Source organism: Vicia villosa, linkage group LG3 (assembly GCF_029867415.1).
Source record: "Vicia villosa cultivar HV-30 ecotype Madison, WI linkage group LG3, Vvil1.0, whole genome shotgun sequence".
In the NCBI taxonomy this organism is placed as follows: Eukaryota; Viridiplantae; Streptophyta; class Magnoliopsida; order Fabales; family Fabaceae; genus Vicia; species Vicia villosa.
The window spans coordinates 37530363-37543561 of NC_081182.1; the positions used below are offsets into that span (position 1 = coordinate 37530363).

Genomic DNA, 13199 nt, shown 5'->3' on the forward strand with positions numbered 1-13199 from the left:
GGTGGGACCATACCGTGGATACCTGGACCGCACTCTACACGACGACGTCACCTGGAGGCCGTTCATCGACTACGCTCAGATTGTCCCCTTTGACGGCATTGCACTTTATTCTGGCTGGTTGGCTTGCGGGACCGGCATCATGGTTCGATATCTCCCTGAGCGGTGCATGCGTCAGTTTGGATTCGTGCAGCGGATACCCAGGTCACCCTTTGAGGCTGCTCCCGACACTGTGACCCGAGTGCAGCTCACTGCCATATGGCAGAGGAGGTCTCAGGGGGAGAGGTTTAGGCACACCCAGTAGTGGTCGGGTTTATATATTTTTTGTTATGGGATTGTATCTTTAGCACACTATTTTTATTTTTTTCGGTTTGTATATATTATTTTCATCGGATTAGTATTTTTTTTTTGTTTATTTATCATATTAGTATTTTCAGTTTATCTATTGCTTATTTTATTTGGCGTTTGCGTTTAATTAAAATGCGAGACTGTTATGAAAAAACATAAAAAAAAACACAGTTTCTGCATAATTCGGAAGTTCATTTCCGAAGACACCCCCCATGAGGTATTTTCGGAAGTTCATCTCCGAAGACACCCCCATGGGGTGTTTTCGGAGATGCACTTCCGAATTAAGGAAATTTTTTAAAATAAAAAAGCGCTTCGGAAGTTCATTTCCGAAGCAGGGGTATTTTGAGATTTTCGCTGGGGGTGACTCCACAGGAAGGTGGCCAAAGAAAAAAACTTTTTTTTTGCCTCCAGTCCTATTTATATAAAAAAATATGATTTTTTATTTAAAAAAATTATTTAATAAAACTATTTAAGAAGATATTGGATTTTGAAATTGAAAATTTTGATTCATTTTGAAATATCGAACTTTATGAAATCTGGAACTTTGGAAAATATGAGATTTTGAAATTTTGAAAAATTTATTTAAAAATTGTGGGTAATTTTAATTTTTTATGCTATTGAAATCTAAAATTTGAACCTTCTCAGAAGTGGTTCATGCTTGGTCTTAATGTTTGTTACTGAATACGTTTTGGTTTTGTTCAAAATTTAGTTTTATTGTTGTTATGAAGTTATAGTTGTTGATGTTTGAGTTATGGTGATGGTGTACTTTTTTTGGATTTGAATGAAGACATGAGTTAGAAGTGATGCATGTCTTTGAATAAATAACTTTTAAGTTGAAAAAGATAAAAAATAATTTAGTTATTTCTTAAACATTTTTAAATCTAAACTTATAATTTTAATTAAAAAATTGAAGGGAATTTTAATAAATATTTTAAAAATATTTGATAATTATGAGTATGGTGTAGGCGGTTTCAAATCTAACCATCGATTCAAAAGTAAATCTCAGTTTTAAGGGCTGAGAATAAGATCCTCGAAATTAAAAAACAAACTTTACTCGATCTTAATCCAATAGCATCAGTGGGAGGTTACGTGGCAACCTTATTCTACGTCACTTGCTAACTATTCCTTTTTCTTACTCCCTAGGCCACTAGCAACCCAAACCCAAACACAAACCCTTTCTTTCTTTATTAATATCACCTTTATACATCACAGAGCATAAACAACAACACTTTCTTCTTAGCATTCGTTTCAAATCTTCGATTCCATCGCTCTCTCTGCCGAACATGGCGCCGCCAACGGCAGTAGTTGATGGTGGAGGCGCTGCACCTGCACCGCAAGGGAGACAACAAGGCGGCGGAGGCTTTAGTTTCACCGGAATCATTCGTATGGTTGTTTTCTGGTATTTCGCTTCCAAATTCTTTTCTCCGGCTAAAAAAACTACCGAACCTTCCGCTCTCGTCTCTAACCTCTTCCACAAAGGCCAGCCTATGGTACTCTCTCTCACTTCTAATCCTAATTCAACTTCCATTCCATGATCGATCCCGAATTAATCGTATTTATTAATTCAGATTTCGATGCATTTAATTAGGTTAGGTTACGTGTTAAAACCTCTATTATCACTTTTTTTTCTTCACTCTCTTAATTCTCTGATACTAATTTGATGTTAATGATGCTTTTAGGTTACTTAATTGTGGCAAGTTTGATATTAATTTTAGGTTATAATTATTGTTGTTATCGTTTTCTAACTGAATAGAGTTATTCAGGATATGTGGCTTTATCTTACTGAGAATGAGAAGTTCAATGAATTTGGTAACGAAACTGCTCTTGTATGGCATGAAACAAATATTCCCTATGCTGTTTGGGTACCTGAGAGTACCAGGACTCTTACTTTGAACTTTCCCTCAACTGAGGTATGGCTTTCTGAAATTGCTACTGCTACTTTTGTGTGGTTTATTTACTAATTGTTTGTTGAAGGTTGAAGGGAGTTTATTTATGGTTACTTCTTCTTTCTACAGTCTTTGAAGCACAATGGGAGTCTATATGCTCATGTGTTCTTTGCACAATCTGGATATTCGCCTGACCCTAGTGATCCTGAATACCAGCCTCAAGCTGCATTTGGAAGGACGCTTCGTATGCTTATTCTTTCTCAATAACACTTTAGTAATATTAAATATATATAACTATAGTTAAGTTATTTACAAAATGCCTTTCTTTTTATGGGTTTCAGCTGTTGTGGTATACTCGCCGAAGTCAAAAGCAGATAAAAAGAAGAGTCTGTTGGGAGGTGTACCGGATTCAAGTGAGGGTCAAGTAACAGCTGAGGTTTGTTACTTGCTCACATGATTTTATAATCAGCAATTTAATAACTTTTTATGATGTTACTTTGGGTTGAGTGCAAGATATTTCTTGTTTTGAGTTTTTACGTTTTGAACTATTATATTTTGCATATTGTCTAGGTTAACAACAGTCAAAACATTTTAACATGATAACCTATCATTATTCATTAGCCTCACTACGATTTAAATCCTATAGTTATGCCTATAGTTATAGTAAGTCTTCATCTATCAATAACTATTGAATTATCCTTCATCTTATTTATACTCATAACCAGTGCATTTATGGGTATTCTTCACACATGCTAAAGGAACCTAAGCCATGAGTATCATTATCATATGTTGTATACTGATAGTACTTCCCTGACTTTCCGTCTAAGGCTTTCTTTCATAACCCTATCTTGACACTTTAATAGAAAGCATATATCATCTTAGCTTGAATGCTAGGAAGGATCTTTCAAAGCAATTTCTTAAGCTCCCCTCTTGCAACTTTGGCCTCTATGCAAGCGGGTACTACAGTGATCTTACCATACGTTAGAGATAATACCTTGTATCTTAAGGAAATGCTTTTTTTTTTCTTTTTCTATCTATGAAAAATAGACACTTGTTGAAAAAAGGACACTTGTTGAGAGAGGCAAAACATGGACACTTGTTGAGAGCGGCAATACTTGGACACTTGTTGAGAAAGGCAAAACATGGACACTTACTTATACATAACAAAGGCCAGCGTAGGTCATCTCATCAAGGATGTATATGCTATAATATTTATGTGAGGGGGGCAATTCAATTAATTCAAAATGGAAATTGGTCAGCCCCCTTCCCCCTTATTTGGCCTGCGAGCAGAGAATATAGTTTAGTATTCCTATTTATCATGCTTCAAATCAGCTTTTAGCAGTTTCGATAATGATTGAAATATTATTCCGTAATCTTATTCCTACTTCCAAAGGGCCTAGAAGAGGTACCCCATAGGTCTAATAAGTATGCTTTGAATAGGTATTTGAGCAAAGAACTACTCACACCAGTCCACTGATTTTTTTCTAGAATTTATTGTTTATCTATATCATTGTTGTTGCTGTTACATTAGGTTTGTATCAATAATGTTCTAATTATTTAGTTGGTCAGTGTTGAGTGTTCAATGCTTGCCCCCAAGATATGTTACTTGTTTCACTATGGTCTCAGTATTGATCTCTTTTGGTTGTACTAGGTCGTTGATGATACTGAAGATGATTCTAAAGATGATTCTAAAGATGATGGTCCTGTGGAGTGGCTTGCATATTGGAAACCAAATATAACAATAAACTTGATTGCCGACTTCACTCAGTATGGTTCTTGGAATTCATTAAATTTGTTGGTGCACTATTTTTATCTATATGCTCTGGTTTTTGGCCAGTCAAAATTTCCCTTCAGTTAGTAACTGCTAATTTATTTCAAAAGTACACCAGATATAAAAGAGACTATTGGATAAATTGGCCTTCTTTCAAGTGGAATTACTTTTATATTTAGTTTTGCAGTAATTGAGATTGTTTGAAGTTTGAAATTTTTAGCTACCTTACTCAATGATTCTTCTCCCTTTCTCTCCCTTTATTTTTGGGGTGAATGAGGCTTTAACTTTCTACAATGAATGGTGGATGTTCAGAAGATTTATTTGGTTAACCATGGTTGAGAGTCCTACATTAGATGTGATATTGTCTAAAACACATTTAAAATCATCTAAGTTTTTATGTTGCCAACCCACTTAATATTCTTTCAAACCTTGCTAATTTTATACTTTTCCTGTTTGCAGGTACCCAAATACAGGCATACCACCTAACATCGCTCCACGTATCCTTTCCATTAACATTGTTTGCCTTTAGTCATTTCTTTTTTTAGCCTTTTTATCGTAGTTTCTTGGCATTGGTATCAGGATACTATGTCTTTAGCTTTAAAATAATATTGTTATTAGGCTTTTATATTGGTCTAACTCATCCTTGGTTCTTTACTAGCCGGTTTGTAAGATGAGGAGTATCACTATTTGTAAACTCTTCTCGTGTTTTATCTATTTTCAATGTGGGATTTGAATTTTTCCCAATACACCCTCTTGCACCCAGCACTATTGGGTCCGGTGTGTGTAAAATTTGGTAGGCGGCCTAGATCAATAAGCTCTAATACCATATTAGTTTTCTATATTAGGCCTAACTCAAGCTTACAAAACCGGCATGTAAGGTGAGTGTCAATCGTTCTAAATCTTTTTAGGCCTTATCTATTTTCGATGTGGGACTTGGGGCGTTTCTCAATAATAATGGTCCTCTTATGCAAGGTTAATGTTGAAAAATGGAGAACTTATCTAGCCCTGACATATTCTTTAATTGTGCGAGTCAGTGATATATCTTTTGTCTTATATATTGAACAAGTTTCTTTTTTGATCTTACAATGTGTTCACAATGATTCACTGCTGTATTCGTGCAAGTCTCGTATATATTAGTTCCCTTAACTTTGATGATCAGACTTGAACATTGATCCTATCACTGGGAACTACTATCCAACCATTTACTTCAATGAGTTCTGGTTACTGCGTGATAAGTTAATAGCTTTGAATGAGACAGTTACTGAACTGACACTTCATCTGGAAGTTGGTCCTATTAGCATGACGAAGTGGCAATTATTCATGCAAGTTGATCAGTCCTTCCAGATTCACCGTAGTTACGGAAGCATGATTGAAGGCGAGGCTGATGAACTTAAGGTCTGTTCTCTATAACTTGCAAAATTCCACTGCCCTCCGGTGACTATTACAGAAATTAAGATTAAATTTGTTAAGAATTGACATAATATTTTCAAATATACAAGCTACATGAGATATGGTTAATTTATCGTCTCCAAATTGTTTATTGTTTAATTATTGGTTGGTACAAAAAAGATATTGACTTAGAGATATTTTGGAAAAAAACAAAACTCATGCAATTGAAATGTGAAGGTGATTTTATTGAAAAGACAAGCATTTTTTAGAGGGTCTTATATTTAGGGGTTGGCATTGGAGGTGGTAAATAATTATAATGGACTGGACTAATTACGGATTTTTTTTTTTTGTTGGTTTATTCTTAAATAAATCTTCTTATAGTCCTCCATTGAATGTACACCTATCTCTGGGTACTTATCATACCCTACCAGAGTTTCACCTTGCTTATCTCTACTAAGCTATTTTATTGGATTTATCTCTTGGTAGCCTGGAAGAGTGATTTTCTTTTTTAGTTAAACAAACTGGGACTTGATACCCTAAAAGATTTTAAGATAGAATTTCAAAATATAAGAAACTCATGATTTTTGTGTATAAGTTTCCCATTGTATTAATTAGGAGGTGCCTTGTTTTTCAGATTGTCTGACAATTTGATTTTTTTATTATTGTATCAGAGGGTATTCTTGGAAGGAAATCCTTACCTCCTAGGAATTACCATGGTCGTTTCTCTTCTTCATTCAGTATTTGACTTTCTGGCTTTTAAGAATGGTAAGTTATTTTGCTAGACTATTTTTAGGACAGTAGCTCTGACAAGAAAATCCTTATTGATATGATTAGAACATAGATTATAATCTAATGATTTTCTTTCTGCCCAGACATTCAATTTTGGAACAAAAATAAGTCCATGGAAGGACTCTCTGCGAAGACTGTTGTTGTGAGCTTTATTTGTCAGCTCATCATCTTCCTTTATCTGCTTGACAATGACACATCTTGGATGATTCTTCTAAGCTCTGGAGTTGGTTTGATTATCGAGTTCTGGAAAATTGGAAAAGCCATGCACATAGAGGTAGTATTTGTGATCTTCTAGCCTTTTTTAAAAGTGCATAAACCACTCCCTCCGTAACAAAAAATCAAAATCAAAATTTCTCTTATTAGTAGAAATGATTGCTTACATTAATTAATGATGATTTCCATTAAAAATTCATTGTTTATACCTAAAATGCACTCCTGTTATTGTTTGTATTATAAAAAATTGACATTTAATATGGTTGTTTGTCTATACACGTTCCAAAATAATACCACTCCCTAAGCTAATTATTTTCAGGTGCTTTGATTTATAATTGGTTCTACACACTGCATATTCGAACTTTAGTGATGGTTCTTTTTTCCAGCCGTTGTAAAATTAATTATGTACATTACATACCTCTGAAAAAAAAATTAAAATTGAATAAAGCATTTTTGGTATATGAGCAATAATAAAATGCTCTATGTCAAATTTTGCTTATATTTTGTCACAAGCAAATTGGTTAAAATTTGCTTATAATCTATTACCGAGTGAGTATTTAATGAGTGCATTTTGAATTTTCTGATATAATAAGTAATATGGTTCCTGACACAATTATTGCTATTACCAACGTTGCAAACTTTTGCCCCTTAACTGTCATGTATTGTGTGTATAAAATAGTTTTTGCCAAGACCTTTCTTGTTTACTGATTCTGTAACTATGTATAGAGAATTTTTTTGGGGCATTCCTTTTCTTATTACTGTTTTATCACTTCTTTGAGTGAGGTAGATGCACGCTGACGTTACTTTCTAGCTTTGTCTACTTCCATAAATTCTATGCTTAATTATTTTTATCTGAAATCTGCAATTTCCCCCAGATTGATAGAACAGGAAGGATACCTATGTTGAGGTTCAGAGATCGGGAATCATATGCCGGGAATAAGACAAAAGAATATGATGATATTGCAATGAAGTATTTAACCTATGTTCTATTTCTCCTTGCTGCCGGCTTTGCTGCTTACTCACTAATGTACGAACGCCACAAGAGTTGGTATTCTTGGATTCTGTCTTCCCTCACAAGTTGTGTATACATGTTTGGTAAGCTCCCTTCCTAATTGGTTAAACTATCTGTGTTTTGGAGTGACACTATCATTTGTGATCTTGTCTAATGATTACTAAGTGCTTTTCACAACCACATATATGACCAATTTTAGCACATGTTCTGATCTTGAAATTTCTAGTTTGGTAAACTGTATGTTCATACTCTTTGTACTGGAAAACCTTTACAGGTTTTATTATGATGTGCCCTCAACTGTTCATCAACTACAAGCTCAAATCGGTTGCTCATCTACCTTGGAGGCAGATGACTTACAAGTTTCTCAACACCATCATTGATGATCTTTTTGCCTTTGTCATTAAAATGCCGACACTACATCGGCTTTCTGTCTTCCGTGATGGTAAGATTGGGATCATGACCTCTTGTTATTTGCAAGAAGCAATTGCTTTAGCTACATATTCATTAATGGCTTTCTTTATCATCATTCAAGTGCAGGCATTTGTTCCATCATTGGACAATTTTGACTGCACCTGTATATTTTATTAAAAAGGTATTCCAATCGCGATTACTGACTTGATTGCTTTTCTCCTTTCCTTGCAGATCTTATCTTTCTTATATATGTATACCAGAGGTGGATTTATCCCGTGGATAAGAAGCGTGTTAACGAATTTGGTTTTGGAGGTGAGGATGAACAACAGGCTGTCGATTCTGCAGAGACGGTTGCAGCAAAGGAAGAAGAGAAGAAAACTAATTGATTTGGTTTTCTCTCAAGCGCTTGAGGGAGTTAATTCCAAATATTCTAGAATTCAACAGGGATCACGTTATGTTGCTATTAGATTTTTGTTTGAAGAAGTGTTGGCCTTACCTTCTGGAAGTTTTGCTAGGACAGAAGATTGAAGGGCATCTGACTACTACAAGGCAGACTGTATGTGATGGTCATTCGGCTTTTAAGTTATCTTGTTTTGTGTATTAGAAGAATGCCTTCTCCCTAGTTTTTTATTATTTATTATAAAGTATTTTTGTCTTAATTTTTGTTTGGGTTAGGTTACTTTTTTCATGTATTGTTTTTTCCGCTTTCCTAATGTATTTTTTGACTAATATATCTTTGATCTTAAATTATTCTTTTTTTTGTAATTTTTGTTCAACCTTTTTCTATTGTCTCAGGTTAAACTAACTTTTACACAGTTGTTTTTTAAGAATATAGTCAATCATTTAATGTGATTTGTTGGGCCGAGTTTGAAAAAGTTCAGTAATATTCCACTACTGTCTCCATATATAAGCAGATTTCGATAATTTTTTACATTAAGATAAGACAGTGTAATAAGTGTGATTTTTCTCTCTTGCAATGAAATTCAAAGGGAGTGTTTGGTTTGGAAAAGAATTGTAAAGAGAAAAATGGTATGAGTGTGAAAAGAGAAAAATGGTATGAAATATATAAAGATTTGCTGAATTAGGAGAAATATAAAAGAGAGTTAGTTTTAAAAAATATTATATTGTCTTAATGTTAAACGACACAACAAAATTAGAAGACTGTCTATCCTTCTCCTTTTAGAATTTGATTCAATATTATTTATTATATTTTAATTATGGAATCTTATTTAAAGTATTATTTAATGTAAGTAAATTTATTAGTTATAAAGCATTAGCACTCAAATCCTCAAAGAAAAAGAAATGGCTTTATTACTACCATCTCCCCCATCTCTTCCAATCTTCTCACAGCTCCATTCTTTTAATAATATCGGTAGCTCGAAGGATCTAAGCTTCGATACCAGTTTAGTAGAAACAAATAATATGATAACCTGAAACTGTTGGAAAAGGAATTAAAGAAAAACTCAGAACTCATAAGATGAGTTCTCTATATTTGTATGAATAAAACAATAAATTAAATGAAATGGAGGAAGATGGATCTCCTATCAAATGGACGAACGTATAAGAGTCTCTCCTACAGGCTGCTCGTTAAGCACAAGTTGCAGCACCGGTTTTTGAATTCAGATTCTTTATTTCTTCTTGGTTGCAAAATATTAACATGACGAAATATTGACTTGGTTCAATTTGAAAGGTCATGGTTTTGAACCGCTGTGACTACAAACTACTCACCCGTCTCATATTATAAGAGAAATTTATTTTTTAAATTTATTGAATAATTAATGTATCTAATCTATATATGAATTAGTTACATTAATTACTCAATAAAAATAAATTTCTCTTATAATATGGAATAGAGGGAGTAATTTTTTAACCTGATATGGTAAATTAATTAGTATAATGTCATAGTAGCATTGATGCAATTAATAAAACTAGATATTGGCTCGTGCGCGCGCAGGATGCTGTGGGAGTTTTTTATAGAGTTTGTAATATCAAATATTATAATATATAAATTAGAATTGGTTTATGAAACTAATAGAAAAATAAAAGTAAAATATATTTTTTGGGTATTTAACTTTACCTATGGATCCATTTTGGTTCCTCACACTATTATAAAAATATATATTTAACGTTGGATGCGAAATGCGTTTGACATCGACTACGGAAGCGATGTAGTGAATGGCGTCATGAAAAGCTACCCCTTATCACCTCGGATATTAAAATACCGAGGGGTAAAGTGAACTGCACGTGAGTTCGATTTCCAACAACAATATCTTTATTATTTTTAGACGCACTCAGTATTAGGGGTGGCAAACGGGCATGCCCGCGCCCGTTTAGCCCGCCCCGCAAAAGCCCGCAAATAAACGGGGCGGGGCGGGGCGGGCATAGTTGAAGATGCGGGCCTAAAACCTAGCCCCGCCCCGCAAAAAAGTGACGGCGGGGCGGGCAAAGCCCGCGGGCATTGCACCTTTTAAGCCTAAAAACATAAAAAATTATGAAAATGCACATGCCCGCAAAAGCCCGCGTTGAAAACGGGGCGGGGCGGGGCGGTCATATTAGAGGGTGAGGGCCTAAAACCTTGGCCCGCCCCGCACTAAAGTGCGGGTAAAACGGGCATGCCCAACGGGCCGGGCCCGTTTTGCCACCCCTACTCAGTATTAACACTCGAAATTTTGAAGAACCTGAGATAATAAATCAATGTTCTTAATAGCAATAACAAGAGTAATGAAAAACAAAAACAAAAGTAATTGAGATCAACAACAACAAAAATAACATAAATGAATAATATTAAGAACAACAAGAGCCTTAATATGGAGAATAACAAAATTAACAACAACAAACAACAATAATAATAAAGAACAACAATAAAAACAACAAGAACAATAATAACATCAATGACACAGTTTCATTAAAAACCATACTTTATACCACTCGATTACACTATGGGCCCGTTTGTTTTGGCTTTTTTTAAAAATGATTTTTATAGTGTTACCAAATTTTGTGAAAATTTTTTTTACAAAAAAAACTTTTTATAAAAGCTTCAAATGAAAAATCTGTTTGAATATCAAAATTTGGGGAAAAAATTTGGATATCAAAATTTCAAAAAATCACTTAATTTTGAAGCTATTTCAAATAGATTTTCATAAAAATCATTTTTAAAATACATCTTTTTAAAAAAATTACGATTTTGACTAAGTTTTGGTCTTCAATTATGTATGTTTATGTTATAGGATGTCAAATTAAGTGTTTCATTTTAGAAAAAACGAATATAAAAAAACTTGCAATATTTTAAAAAACTGTTTTAGAAAATCTATTTTCAAAAATACAAAGAAAAAATCCATTTTTTTAAAGCTGAAACAAACTGGCCCTATATTCCATTTGATTTTAATTGATAAAAGAAAAAATGAATCTCATACCATACCATTTTGTTATGCTCCATTCAATTAATCTAAAGATACCCTAAATTATTGAAGAAAAAGAAAAAAGCAAAGATGCTTCATATTTCATTTCAAGAAGTGAAATTTAACTTTAAAAAAAAGGAAAACATTTACTCATTTAATTATGAAACACAAACACAACCCGAAAGTGAACGCGCTAAACAAACGAGGAAAAAAACAGAATGAATAAAAGAGTAGAAACAAGAACAGAGTTTGAATCAGTGAAGAGATGCTTAGAGAAAGGCGAATCATCAACCACAGATCATGAATTTCCTCCCAAATTTTTGGAGCCTCTAATCTTAGATGGCATACCCTCGATCTAATACAGCCTGGCCGTGTCGTCTTCTCGATGAATATACCCCCGCGTTTACTCGTACTATTCTTCAACCTTCTTTTTATCTTTCCCTAATTAGTAACTTTTGATGATGGATTTTCTTGTTTTTTTTTTTTTCACCTAAATGGCAGAACTCGAGTCAGTATTTGCACGGTGGTGCCCTCGTTACTCTGGTGGATTTGGCAGGCGCAGCTGCAATTCCCGCCGCTGGATTTCCATTAGAGACCGGTGTTTCCGTCGAGATCAACGTCTCGTGCTTCGATGCTGCCTATGTCCATGTTAGTGTATTTCAAAGCTTAATACTCTTGATAATTATTTTTCCGTTTTTTTTTTATTTTTTTTTTATATTGGATTTGTGTGATGAAGATATCATAACAATAGTTTTGTTTTTTTTTTAAATTTTCTATTGTTTATGTCATCTTAGGAGGAGATTGAGATTGATACTAGGGTTCTACGGGTAGGAAAGACGGTAGCTATTGTAAGCGTGGAGTTTAGGAAGAAAAAGAGTGGCAAAATATTTGCTCAAGGTCGTCATACCAAATATCTTCCTATTGCCAGTAAAATGTGAAGCTGAGAATAACAGAGGACACAGAAGAGAGGATATCATAGGAGTAAGACATTTTTTAGGCTAATGCAATGGGAATCTGATTCCCTATGATTTGGCTATTAGTTGGTTCTTTCATTTTTCCTTTTTTTTTTCCTGTCATATGTAATGTAACCAATAGTGGATCGACTCGTGATATGATGGTTTATCTTATCGTGTATGTTTTAACATGACAGCCAAATATTTTTGAGGCTCATTTGATGGTAATGATATGATAGAGTCAAATAGGATAAGAGAGTTGGATAATGATAGTATATGGAAATCATAAGGTCTTATCTTATCCTGTGTTGAATGTGCATCTTATAATAAACTAGACATTATAATTCTGGAGTGCTGGCTGAAAGGCATGAGGTCCTATTAAGTATAAATTTTTTACTGCTTCCTTTTCTTAAGGGAGTACATGAGGAGGTATGTTGTTGGTGGAGTGTTTTTAATACTGCTGCAAGAGGCCTGCTGCTTGAATTTCCTATGGGTGTATCTAACCTCTTGTTTTTTTTATTTATTTCATTAGCTTTTGCCTTTATGTAGCAAGTGTGGTAGGTGTAATATTAAGTTATCCTGTTCCTGGAGTGTAAGGCCAATAATATGTATGGTCTCTCATGAATTGAAAGAATAAGATTCTCTTGACACAACAACCCAAATACATTACATACACATTACATTACTTTATAACAAGAGTTACATTACAACTAATGCACACAAGTAAAAATATAATCATCCAAGATAAATATGGAAAAATCTCATAAATTTAGTCTTCACCTTTAGACATTCTTCATTTTTCTTTGAGTCACTCATAATCTATATATATAGGCTCATCATTCTAATCTTCAACGATCTAATGGCATCATTTGCAGCTCATCTCATAGTCAAACCATTTAACATAATTACAATATTTTTTTCTCATCACCTACATCAAACTGCAAAAATGTATAAAGGCAAATCAATAAAAAAAAGGGGAGTACGAACAATGCATACATCAACAAACATACTTTAAAACAACCATAATTATTA

At 33.9% G+C, this 13199-nt stretch overlaps 1 protein-coding gene and 1 pseudogene across 1 annotated transcript; both read left to right on the forward strand.

Annotated features, from left to right (window-relative positions):
* Positions 1 to 1495: 1495 nt before the first annotated feature.
* LOC131661038 (uncharacterized) lies at positions 1496 to 8581 on the forward strand. Its single transcript, XM_058930441.1, has 12 exons — positions 1496 to 1835; positions 2109 to 2255; positions 2361 to 2475; positions 2573 to 2667; positions 3883 to 3998; positions 4462 to 4499; positions 5162 to 5397; positions 6063 to 6156; positions 6264 to 6454; positions 7269 to 7488; positions 7680 to 7847; positions 8048 to 8581. The coding sequence occupies exons 1-12, from the start codon at positions 1629 to 1631 to the stop codon at positions 8200 to 8202; spliced, it is 1782 nt and encodes a 593-aa protein (XP_058786424.1). The 5' UTR covers positions 1496 to 1628; the 3' UTR covers positions 8203 to 8581.
* A 2758-nt stretch (positions 8582 to 11339) lies between these two features.
* On the forward strand, positions 11340 to 12654 carry LOC131655429 (uncharacterized; annotated as a pseudogene).
* The last annotated feature ends 545 nt before the right edge of the window (positions 12655 to 13199 follow it).

Excerpts from the sequence above, each read along its gene's own strand:
- LOC131661038 (XM_058930441.1), top strand. The coding sequence starts at position 1,629 with ATGGCGCCGCCAACGGCAGTAGTTGATGGTGGAGGCGCTGCACCTGCA. Across the intron at positions 4,500-5,161 it reads ACCACCTAACATCGCTCCAC|ACTTGAACATTGATCCTATC; the intron begins GTATCCTTTCCA and ends TTTGATGATCAG. Across the intron at positions 6,157-6,263 it reads CTTTCTGGCTTTTAAGAATG|ACATTCAATTTTGGAACAAA; the intron begins GTAAGTTATTTT and ends CTTTCTGCCCAG.